Source organism: Mobula hypostoma, chromosome 5, assembly GCF_963921235.1.
Source record: "Mobula hypostoma chromosome 5, sMobHyp1.1, whole genome shotgun sequence".
Classification (NCBI taxonomy): domain Eukaryota; kingdom Metazoa; phylum Chordata; class Chondrichthyes; order Myliobatiformes; family Myliobatidae; genus Mobula; species Mobula hypostoma.
Window position 1 is genome coordinate 159726162 of NC_086101.1, and position 26148 is coordinate 159752309.

At 40.4% G+C, this 26148-nt stretch overlaps 1 protein-coding gene across 4 annotated transcripts in view; it reads left to right on the forward strand.

Annotated features, from left to right (window-relative positions):
• Positions 1-26148, forward strand: part of utp15 (UTP15 small subunit processome component) — a 52348-nt gene that overhangs the window by 7313 nt on the left and 18887 nt on the right. For 3 of the 4 annotated variants that reach the window (XR_010018076.1, XM_063049230.1, XM_063049232.1), the window contains 9 exons: positions 2270-2418; positions 2917-3009; positions 6975-7159; positions 15092-15270; positions 15547-15672; positions 16314-16449; positions 20533-20617; positions 21961-22122; positions 23720-23821. Coding sequence is in view for 3 of the 4 variants with exons in the window: in XM_063049230.1 (XP_062905300.1) it covers positions 2329-2418; positions 2917-3009; positions 6975-7159; positions 15092-15270; positions 15547-15672; positions 16314-16449; positions 20533-20617; positions 21961-22122; positions 23720-23821 (1158 nt within the window). In the remaining variant the exon portion in view is untranslated. The remainder of the gene's footprint in view (positions 1-2269; positions 2419-2916; positions 3010-6974; positions 7160-15091; positions 15271-15546; positions 15673-16313; positions 16450-20532; positions 20618-21960; positions 22123-23719; positions 23822-26148) is intronic. The other variant, XM_063049231.1, reaches the window with a different exon arrangement.

Consider the following 26148-nt stretch of genomic DNA (forward strand, 5'->3'; position numbering starts at 1 on the left):
ATGATGGAGAGGCTTCATTACTGACTGATCGAGGACCCTGGCCCCAACACTACACAAGATGTTGGGGGGAGGGAGAGATTGGGCCACTCCAAATCAACCGTCGTGCCCCTAATGTCCATCATTCTCTCTCTTCCACTGTCATTCTTTGCACCTCAGCATGGGGAGAGGGTCATTAGATACACCGTTTGTGTTATCACAATGATAGATGGAATTATAGATAGATATACTTTATTAATCCCGAGGGAAAGTTTGTTTCGTTACAGCCACACCAACCAAGAATAAAGCGTAAATATAACAATACAAAAACCACAAAACAATCAAACAACAAAATGCAAACTATGCCAGATGGAAAATAAGTCCAGGACCAGTCTATTGGCTCAGGGTGTCTGACCCTCCATGGGAGGAGCTGCACATTCGATGGCCACAGGCAGGAACGACCTCCCGTGCCGCCAGGTGTTGTATCACGGTGGAATGTGGCCGAAGTCCAACAGTAAAAAGTTCAATATTCGGTCTACAAACACGTACCGCAATCGTAATATGCCCCGGATTGCACCATCTGTTGTCAACCAGATCAGTAAGCACCCAACTCCTTTACGCTTACTGCCCTCAGTGCACTTCCGGTCAGCCGGAACAGAATTACCCAGCAAACTCCTCTTCTCCATAAGTCTCTGTTGTCTCGACCCAGTCCTCTTCCCTCGACTTTGTGATCCCCCTCTGCATCCTCTGTGTGTTTTCCTCCGGATTTCAGCAGGGGTGTCCGTCGCTCTGTTAGCTAAACCGGCCGGCATTAGCTGGTCCCTGGAATGAACAATGTGACCTTGCTTCTGTCCCGCGTGTCGGGATGTAACTATTTCCAGCGCTAAAAAAAACCCAAATAAAACTCTCTCTACCAGCATGTTAGAGAGGGTGCAGCTGCAACGTGTTACCGTGAGAAAAAAAATACAAAAAATAATGTAAGTTACAAGTAAGAAGTAGAAAGTAAGAATAGATCGGAACGGCTGTACGATCTATTCTTACTTTCTTCTTACTTGTAACTTACATTATTTTTTGTATTTTTTTGCATGCACGACCGGCGCATGTGCACAAATATGAGTTATTATCGTTAGGAATTATTGTTTCCTAAAATGGAAGTCTGTAAGGCAAAGTGCTGTTAGTTTGGAGAGGGATTGTCTTGAGAAAGTACAAGAGAACTATCCACAGCAATGTTTTGAGAAAGTTACGGGAGTACGAGTCTCGAGACATGACAGTGAAACATGTTTTTCACAGGAAGGCAAGGCCATTGTGCAGGTGCTGGTACCAAATGCATGGAAAAGAACCAGCGTAAGGGGTTTTGAAGGGTATAAAAGGGGCGCCTTGGTGCAAGTAGAAGAGAGTTTTGTCCTATGCAAGGTCACGGCTGGTGGCTTGTGCTAAGATAAAGAACAGTACATTGAGTTGGAGAGAGAGAGAGAGAGGAGAGGGTGCATCATTCCACACATCAGCTCATTTAAAGAATAAGTATTATTTTGACTTGTGTACCTCTACTACTTACTGCTATAGAGATTTGTTTTTCCTTTTGTATTGCACATGTCCTAGTTTGAATAAAGTGTTTTCTTGTGCCTTGAACACGTGCGTTGTCTCCTTTGTTTGCGAATACATATACGAATACCCTGAGCTAATCCAGAACGGACCCCACAACTATTTTTTGTTTACAGGGCATGAGATGGGATTGGATAAATTGGATTTGTTTTTCCTTGGATTGGAGAAGGTTGTTGGTTAGCCGATCGATATTTCCTATTGGATATTTCCATGATCAAAGGGCATAGGATTAAAATAAGGGGTAGGAAAATGACAGGGCGTTCAAGAAAGGATTATTTCACTGAGCGGATGATGGAGGCAGTTTCCTCACAATATTTATTACGTGTTTAAGAAAGCAGTTGAAACATGGCACAGATGGCTATGATGAGAAATTCAATTGAAATAATTGGTGCAGACATCTGAGCAGCTTTAGAATAGTTTATTATAGGGAAAGGAAGCCCATTCGTGGTTTCAAGTCTTTTGAGAATACAGCACTGGCATGAATAACCAAGCAAACATTTTCTCCATCAATTTAGTACATCTGATTTTCTTTCTTGAGTTGCATATCTGATAAGATATCATATATGAGTCAATTGTGGGCAGTGAGCATTTTAGTTTCCCATGAGGTATACTTGATTTTATTTTCAAGTAATAAATGTTTCTATGTTTTATTGCTGAAGGGATGAACAGTAGCTATTATGTTGTATTTCAGTTTTTGATCCTGTACAGGTGCATGAGAAAGGGTGGTATTGGAATATCAATTGAAAAGCAATGACTTCGTACAAACCAACTGTAATCCAGAAGTACCCAAAACTTGGTGAAGCTGTCACACGAGACACAGTTTACTGGAAAAAATATAAGGTAGGATCATGATAAATAACCTTTCGGTGCTCGTCAAAGAGCAGATTTATTACATGTGAGCATATTTTATTATTTGTTGGCAGAAATATTAACGTTCACTAATTTGTAAATTAGAAGGGAGAATGCCTGCATCCTTAATTCACTTGGCTGATTATCAAATGCCACTGTAATGTATATGATAATCAGAATGCTTTTAATTACAACAGGAGCATTTAGCTATAACACCAAGAAATATTAAAAAGTTGCCACTTTTGCACACTTCTGAATTTTGAGCTGCTTATTGCCGAATATATAGTTAGTAGAATTACATTGAACCCTCTTTGCAAATTATTCTTATACATATTTAACTAGAAATTGGTAGTCACTGTCCATATTACTGAATTTTAAGAAGTTCGAAGTATTATGTTGAGGAACTCATCTGAAGCCACATCATTTGTTTGTGAAAGAGCATTTGAGGAAAATACCGATTAGTTTATCCTTGCCTTTTCCTTGTTTCAGGCTCCAGTTCAGATCAAAGAGTTTGGTGCTGTGACAAACGTAGATATTTCTTCAGTTGCTCCCTACAACTATGCAGTAACTGCCTCTACAAGGGTGAGTCCAGTATGAGTATATTTAATGTGTGGGGAAAGCAACTAGAAACCTGTGTAGTCCTTTGAACCTTTTCTGCCATTTAATGCGGTCATAATTGAAAGAAGAAATACCTCTAATTTGTCTTAAACAGGCAATCCTTCATCCTGTATTAAGCCACTTAGTTCTAACTGCCCTTAAAAGGAGAAAGATTATTGCATTTTCTACCCTGTCAAGTACCTCAGAATCTTTCAAATTTTCTCTGATTCTTTTAAGTTATGGAGTAGTGATTTATTTGCCAAGTGTTTCATTAGGAGTCAGTTCCCCCTTCGAATTAAGGCACCTTCAAGGCAAGTCAAATATTTTTCAAATAAGGAAATTGCATAAATTGTTACCACCAGTTTTGAATGGTAAATCTTGCCATGGATGGTCCCAACCCTGGCTGTGAAGGAGGACGGTTGGGTATGGGGCTAGCAACCCCATCCCATTATTATATAAAAAAAGAGCTACAGAAACACCAACAGAAGTTCCTACGACCTCATTCCTGGGAGAGGAAGGATGAAGTCTGAAGTCGTATGGTGAAAGCAGGATCCACAGGGCCTACCAACCTTCTATCGGCCCAGGACAGAGGGCTCTGGCGTCCTGCTATTGTGGCCTATGCCCCAAGAAAAAGAAGTTTTGTAGGGTTGCTCAGGACCTGATTATTGGTGTGCTCCAATCCCTAACAATAAAAGTCATCATTTTAACCAGAAGACAACATGAATTTGGTGATGCCGTTCTGTGTTTCTTGTAAGTATTTCCTGTAAGGTTATCCTCTCAGCACATCAATCAGTTTGTCAGCTTTTAATTTGATTTGGCCCATAGTCATAATTTAACTAAAAAGTCATAATTACCTTCACTATATTGTTAAGGTGCTAATCTGTTTGAATGATATCCAAGAAAACTCTAAATCAGAAACCTTACAATCAGTGTTGTTCCTTGAGATTTGCAGTTGCGTTTCAACATTTAGAACCCTTGTTCTGGTTTTAAAAACATATTTAGCAGTTGCTTGACTGTATCTCTAAGTAAAAAATAAATAGTATTTAAGATTCAAGCAACACACATCAAAGTTGCTGGTGAACGCAGCAGGCCAAGCAGCATCTATAGGAAGAGGCGCAGTCAACGTTTCAGGCCGAGACCCTTCGTCAGGACTAACTGAAGGAAGAGTGAGTAAGGGATTTGAAAGCTGGAGGGGGAGGGGGAGATGCAAAATGATAGGAGAAGACAGGAGGGGGAGGGATAGAGCCGAGAGCTCAAAGTGTGGTCGAAAAGTTGAAGGGCCGAAGAAATTACAGATGTGGAGCAGTGAGAGATGGTTTCACTGAACTCCCGTCGAAGAGAGGATCTAAACTTCTTCGGTGTAGGCATCACCGGAAGAGGCTTCGCAGTAGTGAATTTAAACGCAAACAACAGGAATTCTAGATTAATATTATTTAAAGACTAAATAAGATTATGAAGGCAAGAGTAGAAGATGTTAATGGTCTTGCAGTATAGAAATGTTTTAAGGAAAATAGTTGGTCAGAATTGTTATGTCTACTTTGTATTAATGTGTTTTCCTGGATATTCCTTTAGGAGTTTGGTTTATTTGACCATTTGTTGTGCCATTGAGATTGTAAATCATTAAATTGTACATTTTTGGAAAGAAAGAATATAAATAAATTTACGTACTGTCATAGCAGACCTTTGTAGTCACTTTCTGCACTTTAGAGGACCATGGCATAAGATCACAAGAAAATATGAGAGGAGTATGCAGCCTGGCCCTTCACAATGCTCTTAATGCAAACATGTCCTGCTATTCATTATGACCAGGACTCATCTGTGCTGGTCTCAATTCTTCTGTGCCCGTCCCAATTCCTCAATCTTCCAAATATTGGTATATCTGCACTTCAAATATATCTAATGATCTGCCCTTCATCAGCCTCTGGGTCAAAGTGTTACAGAGATTCACAACTCTTTAAGAGAAGAAATTTCTGCACTGCTCAGTTTTAAATTGGCCCCTGAGTCTGTAACTATGTCCTCTTATTTATGACTCTGCAACTACAAACAACTGGCAGATTGTTGCAGCAGTCTCAGAAACACAAATAAGTTTGTATGTGACTATCTATCTTCTAGAGGTTACCTATATAGAGGGTTGAGAATTGGTTGGAAAACATGAAGCACTTCCTGTTCTTCGAAAAATGCTGTGGGTGACAGACACCTGTTGGGCAATTGCCTGATTTGTGTTGTGGAGTGTTAGTGTGGATTGTGTGCTTAGGTCTTCAAACCAGTGTTTGAATTCACAGACCCCTGACTTGTGGGATAGCTACCACTTTTATCCAAACCTGATGATGAAAGAGCACTTGTTGGTTGAATATTTTCTTGCATATATAAAATTGGTAGAAAATGAATTAAATCCAATAAAGAGGCCAAATGTTTAATGATATCTTAAATATCAATGCCTTTTCAGAATTACTTAGAATTTTGTGAAGGGTTAGTTGATGCTAAGTTCAATATACAATGGATCTGGTTAATCGGGACACATTGGGACCTACCCACCCCCCCCCCCGTCTTTCTTCCCAGACCTCCTGTCCCATGATCCTCTTGTATCCCCTTTTGCCTATCACCTGTCCAGCTCTTGGCTCTATCCCTCCCCCTCCTGTCTTCTCCTATCATTTTGGATCTCCCCCTCCCCCTCCAACTTTCAAATCCCTTACTCACTCTTCCTTCAGTTAGTCCTGACGAAGGGTCTCGGCCTGAAACGTCGACTGCACCTCTTCCTACAGATGCTGCCTGGCCTGCTGCGTTCACCAGCAACTTTGATGTGTGTCACATTGGGACCAGTACATTTTGGCCCGGTTTAGTGGCTGCCCCAATTAGTTGAAGTTTTATGGAAACAGTAAAAAGATCTAAAAAAGATGACTACCATTTATCCGAGTAACAAATTATGCATTTAAATGAAATATGAAACAAATTAGAACACTACTAATACTAATGGTGGTTGTCTGTTGTATCCAACACTGACAGAAAACCTGTGTGGGAGATTTTTTAAAACGGAAAAGCCATTGCACTGGGGCAATTCCACTATTTTGAACTTGGGAGTCGGGATCAAGTGGTGTGAGTAGACATTACAACTGGGGTCTTCCCTGGTTGCAGTGAATGACCATTATTTCTGTGCCTCATCATGCCCTTGGCTCTGCACGGAGTTTTGCGGAACTGCCTTCCTGGCTCACTATAGATTTCATCCGCCCAGTCCGCCAGAGCTGACTTTGCATACTAGGATAGGCATGTGCCTACCTCACTGGGATATGAAATCTGCTAGCTATCCGCATCTGGTTTAGCCTGCCTGTTGAAGCAGTGTACAATACTGCTGTGTTGCAGCTGTTACATGCAAACTGCTACTTGGAGCCACGGTTGAGAGCCGAGTATCTGTTGGGGATCCAAGGTAACATTCAGGATTTGTCAATACTTTCAAATTCTTCATAGTTCCTGACTTCTTGTAGTGAAACCATTTCATTTTCACTCCCAACTGTTTCTGGCACCTCCAAGTCTAAACGCTTGAAAACTGTTTTGAATTGTCTTGCTGCTTATTTCTCACCAACTTTTAGTAACAAAAATCACTACTTTTTGAACACAAACACCCCCGTAACTGACGTTATTTAACTTGCACGTGACTGACGCTAGTTAGAAAATGTTATGCATGTGTCCTGCCCTAGTTAAGTGAAATAGTGTCCCAAATAAATGAAGGGAATACTGGCTATTTTCTCAATTTGTTTTTCTTTAAGAGTTGTCCCAAATAAGCAGCTGCCCCAATTAACCAATGGCCCAATTAACTGGAGTCTACTGTATATAATATAAATAAGAAAAACACTTTGGAAACTTGAGTAACCATGCATTGTTTATACTCTTTAATAGTTTGTTTATTTAGCATGATAGACTTGTAAATTAGTGGAAGTCTACATTCTTTTGTCCAGATCCACATATATGGGCGGTATTCTCAAGAGCCAATAAAAACATTCTCTCGATTTAATGATACGGCGTACTGTGGCACATACAGAGACGATGGAAAGCTGCTTCTAGCAGGCTGTGAAGATGGGATTGTTCGTCTTTTTGATGTTGATGGGCGTGCAGCACTTAGACAGTACAGTGGACATACAAAGTAAGTTCTTTTGTAAGATTAGACTTGATAGAAATGGTTAAGTGTATGCCCAAGAATTGTCTGTGGTAAGTACTTGTTAATAAACCTCTTTCTTCCTATCTGTTTCATAAAGGCATTATTTTGAAGCTGTTGTGCTCGCATGTCTATGACTTCTGATGAGACTCAAAGCCAGGAGATAGAACAAAGCCAGAACTAAAATAAATCTTTATTCAGTAAAACCACACAACTACAAAAATCTCAAGACTCCACAGTATAGTCCAAGTATGACTATTTAAGTACCCAAGAACATTCAAGACGTTGATAGGCACAACGTCCAATCAGTGATAGTCAGCCTGGGAATGATTGTCAGCTGACCAATAGGCATTGGTTGTTTCAGCTTGCTGTAACACCTCCCTGTTGAAGATGATTACCTGTAGGATTTGGGGCAAGGGTTAATATGGAATGGAACAACTAGCTTATTATGCTGGTCATCAGTCTCTTAGTGGCAGCCTGCAGTCACTTTCTTGTCGCGATTTTGCTTGCGGCTGTGCTTGTGCTGGTGGTTGGTTTGGTCAGTGTAAATCGAACCTTTCCAGGAGGAGATGAAGGTCCAGCTCTTGTGTTTAATGATCTGCTTGACCAACTTGTTGTGCCTTTGGGAGCATGTAGTTGCAACTAGTTGATGTGACGATGCCAGTGATGACTGTCTTTGATAACTTCGTAGAGCACTTTCCCCATTCCTTTGACAATCTGACTTGGTACCTAGGGGTCTTGCCCATTGCGATACTGTCTGGCCCACATTGCACCTCAGGGCTCGAATGACTTCACCCATCGACCAAGGTTTGTGTGACTGCTTTGTGCACCTGTCCATCTGCTGTCTCAAATGTGGCAGTATTGCATCCAACACTGTGCAGTTTTCTTTCCAAAAGTGCGTTAGCAGGATACTTGCCTTAAGGCCTGGATGTGGCATCAGGAAATAATCTGGGCCGATGTTCTCCCCCCCCCCCACCCAGATTTCTGAAGCAACTGTTTGAGATTATCCACAAACACTCTGCTTGGTCGTTGGACTGTGGATGGTTTGGAGGTGAGCGGGTGTCGATAATTATGCTGTTCTGGCAGAATGCAGCAAACAGCTGTGAAATGAATTGAGTGCCGTTATCAGAAGCAAGCATTTCTGGCATTTCAAAGTGGCTAATGATCTGCAGCACCTGATGAATGGTAACCTCTGTCATTGCTGACTTCATAGATAATACTTCTGGCCATTTGGAATAGGCGTCAATCAGGACAGTGTAGATTGGGCCAACAAAGTCAATATGCAGTTGACTCCAAGGTCTGGTAGTGTGAGGTCATGGTTGTGGACCGGCTGTACTTGGATTCTTTACTACCATAGAGCACTGAGTACACTGCTTGTATCTGGATGTGAAATCTTCATTCCTGCCGCATGGCCATTGTACAAAGCTTCTTGCCACCGCTTTCATTCATTTGATACCTAGGTGACCACAATGGAATTGTTTCACTAGTTTTGGTTGAAGTGTTTGTGGAATCACTATTCTGTCTCCAAACATTATGCAGGAGTCCACAGTTGAGAGCAATGTATGACATAGATAAAAGGGCGTACCCTTACATCTTCCTCAACCTTGACTGGTCGTCTGGCAATGAGGTATCTGGAGGTACACTGAAGAAGATAATCTGCAGCTGTTCTACTCTGGTCTTGTCAACCATGACCAGACCTTCAGCAGCATCCAATACAACCAGGTTGACTTAGCAATCGGTTGGAGTTGCAGCCCTGACTAAATCTCAGTTTTCAGTAACCTGCTGATTCAAAAATCTAGAGAGAGCATTTGCCTGACCAAGTTCCTGGGTGGACATGTACTTGACTTCAAAATCATAAGATATGACATCATTGCCCACCTTTATAAATGGTTAGCTGTATAGACCGGGATGTTTGTCTTAGACCCGAAGATGGAAAAGCATGGCTTGTGATCAGTTAGGAAAGTGAAGCGTCTACCCTAAAGCATCTTGCAGAATTTCTTCACAGCAAAAATGATTCCCAAGACTTCCTTCTTGACTTTTACATAGCTCCTTTCTGCTGCATGCATGACGGCTTTTTCAGAACCATCAGGGAAGATGTGGGATATGACAGCTCCCACCCTGTAGTTGGATGCATCCATCACAACGATGATTGGCAGCTCGGGGTTGAAATGTGTCAAGAGAAGGTCAGTGACAGCATATCTTCACCTGATCAAAGGCCTCTTGGCAATGTTTGGACCATTTCCACGTGGCACCCTGATTGAACAGGACATTGAGTGGCTCCTTCAGCCAGTGTATTGCTGGGAGAAATGCTGACTAGCAGTTGATCCTGCTCAGAAATGATCGTAAAGTGCTGACATCTGATGGCGGAGGCATCCTTAAAATAGCAGTGATGTTTTCAGGATCTGGGGCGGTAACTGCTCATCTATGAATCCCAGATACTTGATTGAAGACATCACGAGGGTACCTTTTTCCTCCTAAGGTTGCAATCCAAAGTCTTTATGATTATGAATATGAGGACATGCAGTCCCCTTTTATCGTCATTTGGTAATGCATGCATTAAGAAATGATAAGAATGTTTTTCCAGAATGATATCATAAAAACACATGACAAACCGACTTAAAAACTAACAAAAACCCATAATTATAACATATAGTTACAACAGTGCAAAGCAATACCATAATTTGATAAGAACAGACCATGGCATAGTAAAAGTCTCAGAGTCTCTCAAAAGTCCCATCATCTCACGCAGACGGTAAACCTCCAGCGCCGCCAACTTGCCAATGCAGCATCCCGGAAGCATCTGACCACAGTCCGACTCCGAGTCTGTCCGAAAAACTCCAAGCCTCCGACCACCTATTCAACATCAAGCACTGAGCACCATCTCTGCCGAACGCTTTGACCCCGGCCCCAGCAACAGGCGATACGCAAAGCCGAGGATTTGGGGCCTTCGTCTCCGGAGATTCTCGATTGCACAGTAGCAGTGGCAGTGAAGCAGGCATTTCAGAAGTTTCTCCAGATGTTCCTCTGTGCTTCACAGCTGTCCCCATCAAATCCGGATTGTGTACAGCACCCGTAGTTACACATGTCGATACTCATTCGGAACGACTGCGCGCGCTGCGCCGCGCCACCATCTTCTCCTCCCTCCAAAGTCCAAATCCAAAGTCTTGTAGTTTGTTCAAAGCATTATCCAGGTGTTGACGTAGTTCTGTCTGATTCATACCCATCAAATGATGCCGTTGAAGTAAGTGGCAACACTGACATTATCACTCAGCATGGTGTCCATAAGCTGTTGGAAAATTGAAGGAGCTGCCTTTACCCTGAAAGACAGATGGAGGAAGGAAAACTATCTCTTGTGTATTGTAATGGTGAGAATCTCCTCTGAAGGCAAACCCCGTCAAGGGCAAGTTCATTCCGGTACTGGTAAAAATGGGGGAACTGGGATTTCTACTCCACATTCCAGCTATTTTGGGTGGGCATGTAGACCTGAGACGGTGAGGAGTCTTTTCTTGTTTCCCTTTGGGTCATCTCTGCCATAATAGGGAGACTTTCAATTTGCATTAGAGAGAATAGGTCAAGAGGAGTGCCCTCTTTTGTAAACTTTTAAGATATTTCCTTTTTCAAGGATAAACAGAACAATCCATTAGCATTTCCATGATTAGTTGTACTCTTGAATTCAATCTTGTAACTGTCCTCCAAAACACAACCCACCTCTGCATTTGTGCTGCTGCTGTTAGTGGAACACCCTCCTGTGGATTGAAAATGGACACCAGTGGTAGATGGTCAGCATTGTGGGTAAACTCTCTCCTATACAGGTGTTGGTTGAAACATTTTACACCCCAAACCAGACTCTGCAGCGGTAAGTGAATGTAATCCAAGGGCCATGGGGTATTTACTTCTATCACTCATAACATGACTGTACCTATACCATAAGCCAAGGTGTTCCAGGCAAGCTTCACTGGATGATGTGGATCATAAAGTGTGAGTGGTGTCTGCTGTCACCATTTCCTTTGCCTTTTGGAAAGCCTCACACTGCTTTGTCCATTGCCATTTCTTCTGATCTGCAGTCATGAGTTCAAGGGGTGGAGCACAGTAGCCAGGTTTGGCAGAAACCTGTTCTAGTAATTGGCAAATCCTTAAAAAGACGGCAAAAGTGACATTTCCTTTGGCCTTGGGGCATCCACTACTGCTTGCATTTTCTTTGCACACTGATGTAATACTTGTGTGTTAATGGTGTGACCACAGTAAGTGATGCTTGGTTTAAGGAAATCACACTTGTTGCATTGTGCTTTGAGCCTGTAATCTGCTAATCTTTTTGTAACCTATCCAGGGGTTTTGGAGATATTTCTTCTCATCCTCATCGGTAACAGTGATGTTATCCAGGTAACACTGAATGCCGAAGCAGCCTTGCAGCACCTGGTCTATAGCTTTCTGCCAGAGTACAGGTGCATATACTACCAAAATGAGCCTATTATAGCGATAAAGCCCTTTGTGAGAATATGGTGAGAATAATTTTGGACTCATCTTCCATCTCCATCTGTAGGTAGGCCTCGCTACGTCCACTTTGCTGAAGTGCTTTCCTCTAGAAAGGCTTGCAAATATATCCTCCATCATGGGCAGAGGATATTGATCTGCTTTCAGTGCAGGGTTGATGGTGATCTTAAAATCACCACAGATCCTGACAGACCCATTCTTCTTGGCTACTGGGATCACTGGCGTTGTCCATAGTTCTGCTCAACCTTAGAAAGAATTCCTTCAGCCTCCGTGCAATCCAGCTGACTGGTTACTTCATCATGGATGGTGTAAGGAACCAGATGGGTTTTGTAAAACTTGGGTGTTTCATTTGCATTTAACATTATTTTAACCTTGCTATGTTTGAATTTTCCAATGCCATCCTTGAACACTGCTGTGGCATCATCCAGTACCTTTTTAAATTTGCTTTCAGTTGACTGTATTCCAAGGGATGTGGCATACAAATAGTGAATGCACTTCCAATCAAATTGTAGTTGTCTCAGCTAATCACTGTCCCACAATACTGGCCCTTCTGTTTATACCACTGTGCAGTGCATTTATTTTTGTCTGCCCAACATGTTCTTTGTATGTGTCCTACTTTCTTGCATTTTCTGCAACTGTTGCCTTTTAAACCTACATTTTTGTCTGGTGTATGTGAGCCCCTGACACAATGGAAACGCAATTTGTTCTGCCAGGCAGGTTTCTATTTAGACAATGCAATTTTGTTCATGCTCACTTTCATTCCTGACTACAATGCAATTTTGTCTCTGGCTGCTGCTTTCATTGGTATCAAAGCGGTTTCAATGGCTCTTTTAAATGTAAGTTGTGCTTCAGTTAGGAGTCGTTTTTGAATGCTTGCTTGTAAGATTCCACAAACTGAACCGTCTTTAGTACATCAATACGGCCATCACTGACCTGAAAACGCTTGGGCAACTTCTTCAATTCAGCCGCATAAGCTGAAATAGACTCTCCTTCCTCTGATTCTGCTTATGAAAACTAAAGTGTTCTGCAATCAACAATGGTTTTGTTTCTAAATGTTATTGCATTACATTCATGGTATCAGCAAATCTCATTCAACTGGCTTGGTTGGAGCAGTTAAACTTCTAAGCAAACTGCTTTTCCACCTGTTGCAATCAGCAACACTGGCACTCATTTTTCATTGACTATTTCATTTGCTTCAAACTACTGCTCAATTTGTTCAGTATACATCATCCAGTTACCTTGTGCAATTAAACACATCTATCTTTCTGATGTAGCCAGCCATTTTTGCTTTTTAAAATATATTATTATTTTCACCCTGTACTCTGCTTATGAACCCAAAGCTTGTTAATTTTGTCCGTTTCTGCCTGTTTTTTTAAACTTGGAAGTCCCACACGCCTTCCAAAGAAAAATGTTCTGTGCTTTGTTATTTAACTTGAACCTCTCTCTCTTCCCTCCCTTTCAAAGAAAAACATGCTGCACTTCAACAGGTAGTTATTTGTCTCGGAATCTTCCCTGTCGCCACAGTTATGTTTTGTAACTCTAGAAACTAATCAAAGAAAAACATGAGCCAGTATACCGTATCTTGTCTACTGTAGTTTCTAAGGTGCTCACAAATGGTGTGGTGGAGTAATAATATATGCCCCTCACGTACTTCTTACATATAATGAATTATGTAAATAAAGAATGCTTAATCAAACAATATATTTATAATACTGAAATATTAAATACACTACAGGTACCACTATGACTTCTGAAGGCATCGAGGTTAAGAGGTTAACTGAAATGATAGAATACTTATTTAAGACAATGATAGAAATGTAGAAGGTTCAATTTTAAGAAATCTTGGAACCTAAAGAGAATAATTTGGCTTGTTGTGTCTCTGCAAGCCCTTTGCTATATCAATTCAAAATTTTGCACTTCTTTACACTTTTTTGCACTTCTCACACTTTTTACTTCAAATATTTATCGAAAATCATCTGAAGGCTGTAGTTACAATGTGCACTGATGGTTACATATTAATCTATATCCTGTAACTTCAGAGCAAGAACCTTCCCATCCATTCACTATCACAGCTGATCATATTGTGACAGGGTCCTAAATTACCCCTATGAACTGTGCTTTTGAAAAGAGAGAGAGAGTTATTCAACACCGACATGTTGATTTGGAAAGAGAGAGAGAGAGATGAAGACTAACTGTTGGACTGTCACTTTAAGACACGAGAAGGAACTGGCTAACTTTTGGATTACTGCTCTGTTGGAGATGGCACCGAGCAGCTCATAAGTTGCTATGGTGACCGAAGGCAGTGTTATTTGATGGACAATCGATGTTATGATTTTTTCGGCAACGTGTTGATACTTCTCAAGGAAGTATGCTTGTGCATTTCTTACACAGAGGGAGGAAGGAGGAGTTATTTGAATGACAGCTGGTATCCAGTATGGTGAGATAAATTGGAGGTCAGATGATATAGACCTCAGACACATGTTTGTGGACACTGAATGAGCTTTGTTGTGCCTGCTGAAAAAGTGGGTTTTTGGAGGATCGATCAGTGGCTCTTGCAGTGAAAAGAAAAGGCAGTGACCAGTGGAGAGTTGTCCATGTGTCCACCCTTGCCTGGGTGATAGCTCCACTACAGAAAACCGGTCCCCTTTGTTGAGGTCACAGTCGGTGACTCTTAAAAGGATTTCAGAGGACAACGAGAAGATCGACAGCGTCAGCTCAACTGAAGACACAAATCTCCCTCTCTCTCTCCATCACTACTCAACTCAATACCACGAACTGAGCTGAACTTTACTCATCATTGTAAGACTGTATCTTTTTACCCCTAAACTTAAAGAAGCTTGGTTTTTCACGTATATTTCTACACTTACTGATTTACTTACTTTTTTATATATATATATATATATATATATATATATATATATATATATATAATATAAAATCATTGCTAACCTGTTTGATTTATCTACATTTATATTATTGTTTTGTGTAGTTATTAATAAATATTATTAGTTAATAACAATACTGGACTCCAAAGTGTTTTCCATTTCTGCTGGATCTTTATTCCCGTCACGGGGTCTGTGACAATATGCTGACCCGTTTTCTTACCTGGTTCCCATATCCTCAATTTTGGATATTATGAAATCATCAGTGTTCCTAAAAAAAAAGATTGAAATTAGTTACATGTATTTTAAAATGAGCTTCTGGGCTATCGCTTTGTTCCATATGTTGTTTTGAGTTCCTATTGTTAGCAAAATTGAAAAGACTAATTAAAATAAGAATTTTATTGTCCTTTTGGTAATTTATTAAGTTTTCATATCTTTATTGCGTTTAGAAGAGATGTGACTTGAAGGTGATGAATATTCTTAAAATTCAGAATTGTGCTTGTTTTTCAAATAGAAGATCAATTGAGTCTACACTTTTTTTTGCCAGAGCGGTTCAAGTCGCTGCATTCTTATCTGACAAAAAACGTTTAATGTCTGGATCAGATGATTACTCTGTCCGTCTTTGGGACGTTCCAAGTGCAATGGAACTTCACACCTTTGCAGAACATACTGATTATGTACGATGTGGTTGCACTAGCAATTTGAATACAGATCTCTTTGTTACAGGTATGTACCGTTACAGATAACTAATTGGCACCATAATAAGATAACAGTTAACATGTACCTTTTGGATATATGAACAACCCAGATGCTTTCAGAGATTGGCTATTTGTAATTTAATCATTGTAATTTGGTTGTTGATGTAATTATATGGGAAAAGACCAAAAGGGAAATCACAGCTCGATGCAGACAGAAGCAAGTACAAAATCAACACTCTTATCTAATTGGTACCATGTTTTTTTTGTGCTGAATCAAAAGGTTGTTGTTTTTCCTTATTTACAGGTTCATATGATCATACTGTGAAGGTGTTTGATGCCCGAATGGATAAAAGCGTAATGACAATGGAACATGGGCAGCCAGTAGAGAGTGTGTTGCTTTTTCCATCGGGTGGACTTCTTGTATCAGCAGGTTAATGTCCTTTGATTGTTTGGAAATAGTGATTTGGATCATTCGGGTTTGTAGTTAACTGTGCTGTCAAAAGAATCATTTAAGGACTCTTGAATGCAGGGTGTTTGACTCAAAACATTGACAATTGCAATCCTTCCCTACAGATGTTTCTGAGACTGCTGAGTTCTTACGGCAGATTGTTTAGTGAAGGAGCCTACTGGTTTATTTTGAGTTGACAGTTATTCGTGTCTTTTCTCTCCTGGTCTTACATTGGCAATGGATCAACTTATTGACACAGATATGTCACAACGTGATTTGTAACCTCCATAGAGCACCTAGAGACTATCAAATTGATACCAAAGTACAAGTACAAATCTCAACATTGCTGTTGGGTATTTTAGAGATTAAGTAAATCAGGGATAAAGAAGGAGCTAGTGTCAGAAATGCTGACCAGCCAAGAACCATTGTTTATAAAATCTGTGATTCTTCAGGAAGGAAATCTGCCATCCTGTCTTGGATTAGCCAGTATACAATGCCAAGTGGCTCTTAACTGCCTCTTTCAGTTATTGCCAACAAAGGCTACATTGTGTGAATGAATGGAGAAAGTAGTTTGGTTTAATTAATGTAAATTATTCTAATTGAGTGCTCTTGCCTTTGTAAAGGTGGTCGATCTGTTAAAGTCTGGGACCTGTTAAAAGGAGGTCAGTTGTTGGCTTCTTTACGAAATCACCACAAGACTGTCACTTGTTTGTGTTTAAACAGTTCAGGGCAGAGGCTGCTCTCGGGTTCCCTTGATAGGTAAGAAATTGCAATTATATATTTGAAATTGAACCAACAATTGTTCTTTTAAGTTTAAAATTTTTAAAAATATGGGTTTGGCCTTGGGCAACTGGAATTTTGCCATTTGTAAACATAAAAGATCTTGACCTGTGACTCCATGATTAAGAGGTTTTACTGAAATAAATAGTGATTTCTTGTATGTTACAAACTCTGTAACTGGAATGTATAAAAAGTGATGGGGCAGGGTGTCCAGCTAGCCACCTTTGATATTTCATAAGACCATAAGATGTAGGAGCAGCTTTAGGCCATTTGGCCTTTTGAGCCTGTTCCCCATTTGACAGAGGAGCAGAATTAGGCTATCTGGCCCATCGAGTCTGCTCTGCCATTTAATCATGGCTGATCCTTTTTTTTTCTCCTCCTCAGCCCCAGTTCCCAGCCTGCTCCCTGTAACCTTTGATGCCTTGTCCAGTCAAGAACCTATCAATCTCTACCTTTAATACACCCAACGACCTGGCCTCCACAGCTGCAAGTGGCAACAAATTCACAAATTCACCACCCTTTGGCTAAAGAAATTTCTTCATGTCTGTTTTGAAAGGGCACCTCTCTATCCTGAGGCTGTGCCCTCTTGTCCTAGACTCTCCCACCATGGGAAACATCCTTTCCACATCTACTCTGTCTCAGCCTTTCGACATTCAAAAGGTTTCAATGAGGTCGCCCCTCATCCCTCTGAATTCCTGTGAGTACAGAGCCAGAGCCATCAAACATTCCTCATATGATAACCCTTTCATTCCTGGAATCATCCTTGTGAACCTCCTCCGGACCCTCCAGTGCCAGCACATCTTTTGTAAGATGAGGGGCCCAAAAATGTTCACAATACTCAGGGTGAGGCCTCACCAGTGCCTTATAAAGCCTCAGCATCACATCCATGCTCTTGTATTCTAGACCTCTTGAAATGAATGCTAAGATGGCATTTGCCCTCCTCACCACCGACTCGACCTGCAAGTTAATCTTCAGGGTGTTCTGCACAAGGACTCCCAAGTCTCTCTGCATCTTAGATTTTTGGATTTTCTCCCTGTTTAGAAAATGGTCGGCATATTGATTTCTACTGCTCAAGTGCATAACCATGCATTTTCCAACATTGTATTTCATTTGCCACTTTCTTGCCCTTTCTCCTAATCTGTCTAAGTCCTTCTGCATTTTACCTGTTTCCTCAACACTACCTGCCCCTCCACCAATCTTCGTATCATCTGCAAATTTGGTAACAAAGCCATCTATTTTCTCATGTAAATCATTTATATGCAGCATAAAATGAGTGGTCCCAACACTGACCCCAACGGAACGCCACTAGTTATTGGTAGCTAACCAGAAAGGGATCCTTTCATTCCCACTTGCTTCCCACCAGTCAGCCAATGCTGTAACTATGTTAGTAACTTTCCTGTAATACCATGGGCTCTTAACTTGGTAAGCAGCCTCATGTGTGGTACCTTGTCAAAGGCTTTCTGAAAGTCCAAATATACAACATCCACTGCATCCCCTTTATCTATCCTACTTGTAATCTCTTCAAAGAATTCCAACAGGTTTGTCAGGCAGGATTTTCCCTGAAGGAAACCATGATGACTTTGTACTATCTTGTCCTGTGTCACTAAGTACTCCATTGCCTCATCCTTAACAATTGACTCCAACATCTTCCCAACCACTGAGGTCAGGCTAACTAGTCTGTTATTTCCTTTCTGCTGCCTTCCTCCTTTCTTAAAGAGCGGAGTGACTTTTGCAATTTTCCAGTCCTCAGGCACCATGCCAGAGTCCAGTGATTTCTGAAACATCATTTTTAATGCCACCACAATCTCTATTGCTACCTCTTTCAGAAACCTAGGGTGCAGTTCATCTGGTCCAGGTGACTTATGTACCTTTGGGTCTTTCAGCTTTTTGAGCACCTTCTCTCTTGTAATAGTTACTGCACCCACTTCTCTTCCTTCACGCACTGCAACTTCAGGCATACTGCTAGTGTCCTCCACAGTACTGATGCAAAATACTCACTTAGTTCATCAGCCATCTCTGAGTCCTCCGTTATTATTTCTCCTGCCTCATTTTCTAATAGTCCTATATCCGCTCATTTTTCTCTTATTTTTAACATACTTGAAAAAAACTTTTACTATCCATTTTGATATTATTTGCTAGCTTGCTTTCATATTCCATCTTTTCACTTCTAAAGATTTTTTTTTAGTTGCTCTCTCTAGGTTTTTAAAAACTTCCCAATCCTCTATCTTCCCACTAATTTTTACTTTGTTCTGTGTCCTTTCTTTTGCTTTTACAATGGCTTTGACTTCCCTTGTTAGCCATTGTTGTACCATTTTACCATTTGAGTATTTCTTTAGTTTTGGAATACGTGTGTCCTGCACCTCCTTCATTTTTCCCAGAAACGCATGCCATTGCTGCTCTGCTGACATCCCTGCCAGAAGCTCCTTTCAATTTACTTTGGCCAACTTCTCTCTCATACCACTGTAATTTCCCATACTCCACTGAAATACTGCTACATCGGACTTCACTTTTTCCCTGTCAAATTTCAAGTTGAACTCAATCATATTGTTATCACTGGTTCCTAAGGGTTCTTTTACCTTAACATCTCTAATCGCCTCCTGTTCATTAGGTAACACCCAATCCAGTATAACTGATTTCCTGGCCATCTCTGGGCACTTAGGCATTCAACAAACTCACTGTCTTGAGATCCATTACCAACCTGATTTTCCCAATCGACCTGCATGTTAAAATCTCCCATGACTACCATAAAATTGCCCTTTTGACTTGCCTTTTCTATCTCCTGTTGTAACCTGTGGTCCATCTCCCAGCCAGTGCTGGGAGGCCTGTATATAACTTCCATCAATGTCCTTTTACTCTTGCAATTTCTTAACTTAACCCACAAGGATTCAACATCTTCCGATCTTATGGCATATCTTTCTATTGATTTGATGCCATTCCTCACCAGTAGAGCCGCACCACCCCCTCTGTCTACCTTCCTCATTCCTGATCCATTTCCCCTCAGCCCCAATCTCCTGCCCTTCATGCCCTGACTAATCATGAAGCTATCAACCTCTGCCTTAAATACACCCAAGAATTTGTCCTTTACGGCCGCCTGTGGCAACAAATTCAATGTCATTCCAGTCCCAAGGTCTGCCACACTCAGTATTTTGAAGGTAATTGTTGACCTGAGAGTTAACTTGGCAAGTGGCCAGTGGCACATGACTCACCTCCTGACCCCCTGAAACTTTTACAAATCAGGAGTGAGATGGATGATCCTATACTTACCTCTTGAGTGTGATTGTAATAGGAGGCTTGCTATCGTTCAAGGCACAGCCGTCTGTTTGGCACTCTATCCATCATAAACTTTCACTCTGCCTGTTTTAGTAGCTACAGTCTGTTCCATTTGCCAAATGTGCTGCAGTTTCCAATCTGAGATTTCTAACTATCTTTTCTAACCTCTGCACTGAGAAGGACAAAGTCAGCAGGTCTTGTTATACTTGTGTATATATGATACAAGTTGTACACTATTGACTTGGAAGTAATTTGTCGTCTTCATCACTAGATCTCAGTCATGCAACTCTATTCAGCAACAATGTGGTAGTACCTTAATCTGAAGAATTGCTGCTATTCAAGAATGTGGTTTACCAGCACATTTTCAGGTGCAGCTTAGAGGGAAATGATAAATGCTTATTTAAGTCGTAAACCCAAATCTCGTAATGAAATTTATAAAACCATCATGAGGAAGAAATAAGTAATTAGAGCTTTTTCTTATGCAGATATTATAATGTGCTACCAGAATCAATGATATGAATCAAACCTATAACAGTTTTTAAAATAGAGGGGTGCATTTTTTTTAAAAAGAAAAACAGTCTGAGAATGTCCTTTTGTTGGAACTATGAATAATTTTGAATGTCAGTGTAGTCTTGACCGAATTCTGTAGTTCTACAGTAAAATTCTGATTTTATGATTGAACAGTTCTACATATGTTCAATGTTTTGCATTTACATCTGTGCTGCCAAATGCTGGTTTTCTTCGATGTTACATTTTTTGGTGAGTTTACTTAATCTATTTTTGAACTTCCAGGCATGTCAAAATATACAGTACATCGACGTACAAAGTAGTACACACTTTGAATTATGCAGCATCCATTCTGAGTTTAGCTTTAGCAGTGAGTATGAGATTTTGTTCTGCTATGACATTTTGTTTCTTCTCCAGGCATTTACAGATTGACTTGAAATTTTTATAATTTGTGTAAAACACTTGAATGTTGTTTGAATAGTAATATATTTAGTTGCACTGGACATAGAACAGTAGAGTACAGGAAAAGGCTCTTTGGCCCGCCATGTCTGTGCAAACTATGATATCAGTCTCATTAATCATATCTGCCTGCATGTGACCTGTATTTCTCTATTTCCTGTCTAAAATGTCTTAAATGTTGCTATTATATCTGCTTTTACCACCTCCCCTAAGCCTACCACTTCTTATGTACAATTGCAAAAAAAGTTTGTGAATCCATTGCAATTACCTGGTTTTCTGCGTTAATTACTCATAAAATGTGGTCTGATCTTCATCTAAATCACAATAATAGACAAACGCAATCTGTCCAAACTATTAACACACAAACAATTGTACTACTTGTATGCGTATGTGAACGTCTGGGGTAATGGCTTCTACAAAAGCTATTTGGAGTCAGGCGTTTCAATGAATGAGATGAGACTGGTGGTGTGGGTTGTAGTGGTGCCTGACTCTGAGAGTGTAGAAACACACAAAGTCAGGTTACTGACAGAGCATGTTCTTCTCAAGAAAGATCTGCTTATGTGCAGTATGCCCTGATCAAAACAATTTTCAGAGGACCTTAGAAGAATTGTAGAGAACATGAAAAGGCTACAAAAGCATTTCTAAAGACTTGAGTGCTCTAAGAGAAAGTGTCCACAAATGGGGTAAATTCAGTACTGTTGCTACTCTCCCTAGGAGTGGGTGCCCTGCACAGATCACACCAAGATCACAACCAATCTTATACCCAAATTGCCAACACACCACGAATACTATGTGACTTAAACTTCTGGGTCAGCCTTCCACAAGGGACCTTGTAAAGTCCACATAGATAACATTCATTGCCCTACCCTCAATCGTCCTCAACACTTCAAAAAATTACTTAGCTTGTGAAGTGGCATCTTTCCTGCACAAATCCCTGCTGACTACCCTTAATATGTTCATGCTTTTCCAAATGTGTGTCAACCCTATCCCTAGGAATCTTCAATAAAGCCAGATTTCTTTCATTGTAGTAGCACAGCTGCAACCGGTTTTGTTTCTGACTATTACCTTTCCTTGGTTGCTCAAGTATTTCATAGTAGTGCGTGCTGCTTAGTAATCTGGAACTCTAACCCCAGAAGGTTTCTGACCTGACCTGCTATATCAGTTTGTATGCTCTGCTTAGTGAAAAGCTTGTATTTTAAATAGCAAACTTTGGTTGCTCATCTCTTTGCAATTTATTTTATATATTATTTTTAGCCTGAAGATGAAGCCATTATTGTTGGAATGACAAATAGCGTCCTGAGTATTCAACATCGGAAACAGAATGTAAAGAAGCACCAAGTGGTTGATGTTGCAAAAGCGAGAAAAGGACCTTCTTACAGATATTTCATTAAAGGAAAAGATTACATGCCAAAAAGGGTGAGCGATAATGAGATGTTAATATTTAGTTTAATTTTAGTGAAGTCCCATATGTGTATTTCAACTACTGACCCATAATGCAGGTCTACATGACAGAATTATATGAGAACACACACACAAAATGTTGAAGGATCTCAGGTCAAGCAGTGTCTGCGGAGGGAAATCAACACGATGTTATAGGCTGAGACCCTTCAGGGCTGGAAAGGAAAGGGGAAAATCTCAGAATAAAAAGGAGGAAGGAACACAATTTGGCAGGAAGTAGGTGAGTCGAGGTGAGGTGGAAGGTAGGTAGGGGAGGAATGATGAAAGGAAATGATGTGAGAAGCTAGGAGGTGATAGGTGGAAGAGGCAAAGAGCTGAAAAAGGAGGAATCGTATCAAGATGGTGCTGAGCTGCAGTCTCTGTTGAAGTCATGGTTCAGACATAGTTGTTTTCTGAACTTGTAGGGATGGTTTTGGAGTCAGAATGGAGTTGGTGTTTAGGACAGAGATGTGGGAGAGTTGGAGGCCAGGTTAGGGCTTAGGGACAGGGATGGTGGAGGAGTTAGAGGTCAGGGTGGGTTCTAGACCTCTGCTTCGCATTCGAAGGCCAGCGATGGTGGATGTGATGAAGGATATCCATGAACGTTGCGCTAGCAAGCGCTGTGGATAAGGACTAATGAGGCTGAAGGCTGGTAGCCCCCACCCTCCCAATCTTGAGATCGGATGTCCAGGAGAGCAGCTGTCACAAGGGCCGGTTCTCTTACCCCCCCCACCATCTTCATCAGGTATTTGAGTTTAAAGCCTGGAGTTCTAGATCCTGTCATTGACTAGTGCTGGGGTGGATAATGAAGATCAAAGCCTGAAGGTCAATCGGAAGTTGAAGCTCGGTGGCTGAAGTCCTGGGTCCAAGAGTCTGAAGGGAGGCCTACTGTCTGTGAGCCACTGTGTCCACTGGAGGCTAGACCACGGGGGGGGGGGTGGGTGGGGGGGGGTCCAAGAGTCTGAAGGGAGGCCTACTGTCTGTGAGCCACTGTGTCCACTGGAGGCTAGACCACGGGGGGTGGGTGGGGGGGGGGGCTTCATCGAGCACTCTGTCTACTGCAACAGCCAGCAATCTCCATTATGTTACGTGAATTCTGTTTATTAGCCAAGTTGATTGATGCTAAACCTATTGGAAATGTTAACAGTTTGAACTAAATCTCTACGAATAATATTGCAATTGTTAAGGACTCATAATGAATGCCCATTTATGTGTCAAGTTGTCTTAAATTGCCATCATAACCACTTTCCAATACTATTTTTATTCATGAGTGACTCCTTTTAAGTTCCAATTGTTCTTGTTGTACTTTATATGTTTATCTTAGAACAGTAGGTCCATGTTGGACAAAATGTAATTATGTCTTCAGTATTGAGTCCTGCATCATGCAGTTGTGAAATTGATTTCACAATTTTTTTTTGGATTCTAATTAAATAGGCTTTTTGTAATGTTTTTCTTATATTAAGATTACATTTAATGGTGAAAAGCAGAGTTTGGAAATTGATCACTTTCTATAAATTAAGTACTATGATGTTTTTAACTAGAACAAATGTATGTTTACATTCTTGCCCCATTCAAGGATGACTTTTTGGTCAACAGACCTATGCGGCAGCGCCTCAGCAAATATGACAAGCTATTGAAGTCTTTCCAGGTGTCCCTTGCACTTGATGCTGTATTGAAGGTAAAAACACACCCTGATTGTTCAATACCCATGGAGAAATTTGTCCTTGAAATGATTGTGCTGATTTAAGGACGGCACATGCATATGAATGAGGGTTTGAGAAACCAGCTGACTGGTTAGGGATGGATCTTTCAGCTGCTGGCATTTCTTGCAAGTTGGGGAATGGGGCATTTGCAAGTGCCACCCATGCGTCCGCCATCACTAAGTCATAACATCTGGGCGCTGGGACAAGCTAAACAGAGGTGGGAATGTTGGGCTGACTCACTGGCTCACATGCTGAGTCAGCGAGGACAGCTTTCAGGAGCTCTTCCAGTGCCTGTTCATTTTCTTGTTACAGCTATTTGTGTGATCCTCCCACAAACTGTTTATGTTCATTAACAGATTGGGTTATGAATATTTCTCAGGAATAGAACTCTTGTAAACTAGGAACTGCCTGTATGTTGCTTCTGGTGCTCCTTGTTTTGAAATGAACCAGTGTTTAATTTTTTCGTAGTACATTACACATTTTAGTGAAGAGAATTACATTTTTGATGTTCAGATGGTCTTTCTAAAGTATATTTTCTTGAAGTAGAGTTTTGCCAAGAGCTGTGTCAGATTTTGCTTCCAAATTAACTGCATATTTTATAACAGGGGTCCCCAACCTTTTTTGCACTGCGGTTCGGTTTCATATTGACAATATTCTTGCGGACCGGCCGACCTGGGGGTGGGTGGGGGTGGGGTAGGGACAAGAGTAGAGCCAAATACGTTGTTTACACAGTGAGACTACAATGACCATGAAGCCTTGCGCGGGCACCAGTGCGCATGCGTGTACGTGCCGTTTTTTTCTACAAATCGTTTTTAGCGATACTGTTGCGGGGGGTGGGGGGTGTTAATCGCGACCGGAATATAGGTGATAAGTGGCTAATACACTCAATTTCGTTTCTAAAAGGGTTTATCTAACGAATTTAATATTAAACACACAGCGTACATCTTCCTCGCATGAATATAGTGTTAAGTCAATTATCAGGGAAGGACAAGGGAGCTTTCTTTCTTTCTTTTTAAATCTTTTTATTGAATAAGTATACAAAAAGGTAAACCATATAGGCACTAATACACTGTTAGAATATAATAAAATTACAGAGGATATTAATACAAAAAAAATGATACAATGTAATTTAAACATAACATACTAAGGTAACATAATAGTATACTAATTTTTATATATATATATATCAATAGAGAAAAGGAAAAAAAAACCCACCGTGCAACTAACTAAAAGCAAAGCAAAGCGATGGGCTAACTTGGAACCAAGCAGAGTTAAAAAAACTTAAAATCACATCCTCAATCCCGACCTCCATTAAAAACAGTAAAAAAAAACAAGAAGGGTATATAAATATGGAGCAAAAAAAAGAGGAGGAAAAAAAATTACATTAAATGACAATATTGAATAAAAGATCTCCAGGTCTGTTCAAATTCAAGTGAGGAATCATAAAGATTGCTTCTAATTTTCTCCAAATTCAAGCATAATATCGTCTGAGAAAACCAAAAAAAGTTGGAGCATTAAGCTCTTTCCAATGTTGTAAGATACATCTTTTCGCCATTAAAGTAAGAAATGCAATCATTCTACGGGCTGAAGGAGAAAGATTACTGGAAATTTTAGGTAGTCCAAAGATAGCAGTAATAGGGTGAGGAGAGATATCTATATTCAATACCTTGGAGATAATATTAAAAATGTCTCTCCAAAAAGTTTCCAGAGTAGGACAAGACCAGAACATATGAGTTAAAGAGGCTATCTGCCCCGGACATCTATCACAAAAAGGATTAATATGAGAATAAAAGCGAGCTAATTTATCTTTGGACATATGTGTTCTATGAACAACTTTAAATTGAATTAGGGAATGTTTAGCACAAATAGAGGAAGTATTGACTAATTGTAAAATCTGCCCCCAGTCATCCACGGAAATTATAGACCCCAATTCCTGTTCCCAATCTACCCTAATCTTATCAAATGGAGCTTTCCTAAGTTTCATAATAATATTATAAATCATAGCCGATGCACCTTTCTGACATGGATTAAGGTTAATTATAGTATCTAAAATGTATGTAGGAGGAAGCATAGGAAAAGAAGAAAGTATCGTACTTAGGAAATTTCTAACTTGTAGATATCTAAAAAATGTATTCTTGATAAATTATATTTATTAGATAATTGTTCAAAAGACATAAGGGAACCATCTAAAAATAAATCCAAAAACCGTGAAATACCCTTAGTCTTCCAAATTTGAAAAGCACGATCCGTAAAAGAGGGAGGAAAAAATATGTTACCTAAAATAGGAATCGCTAGCCCAAAT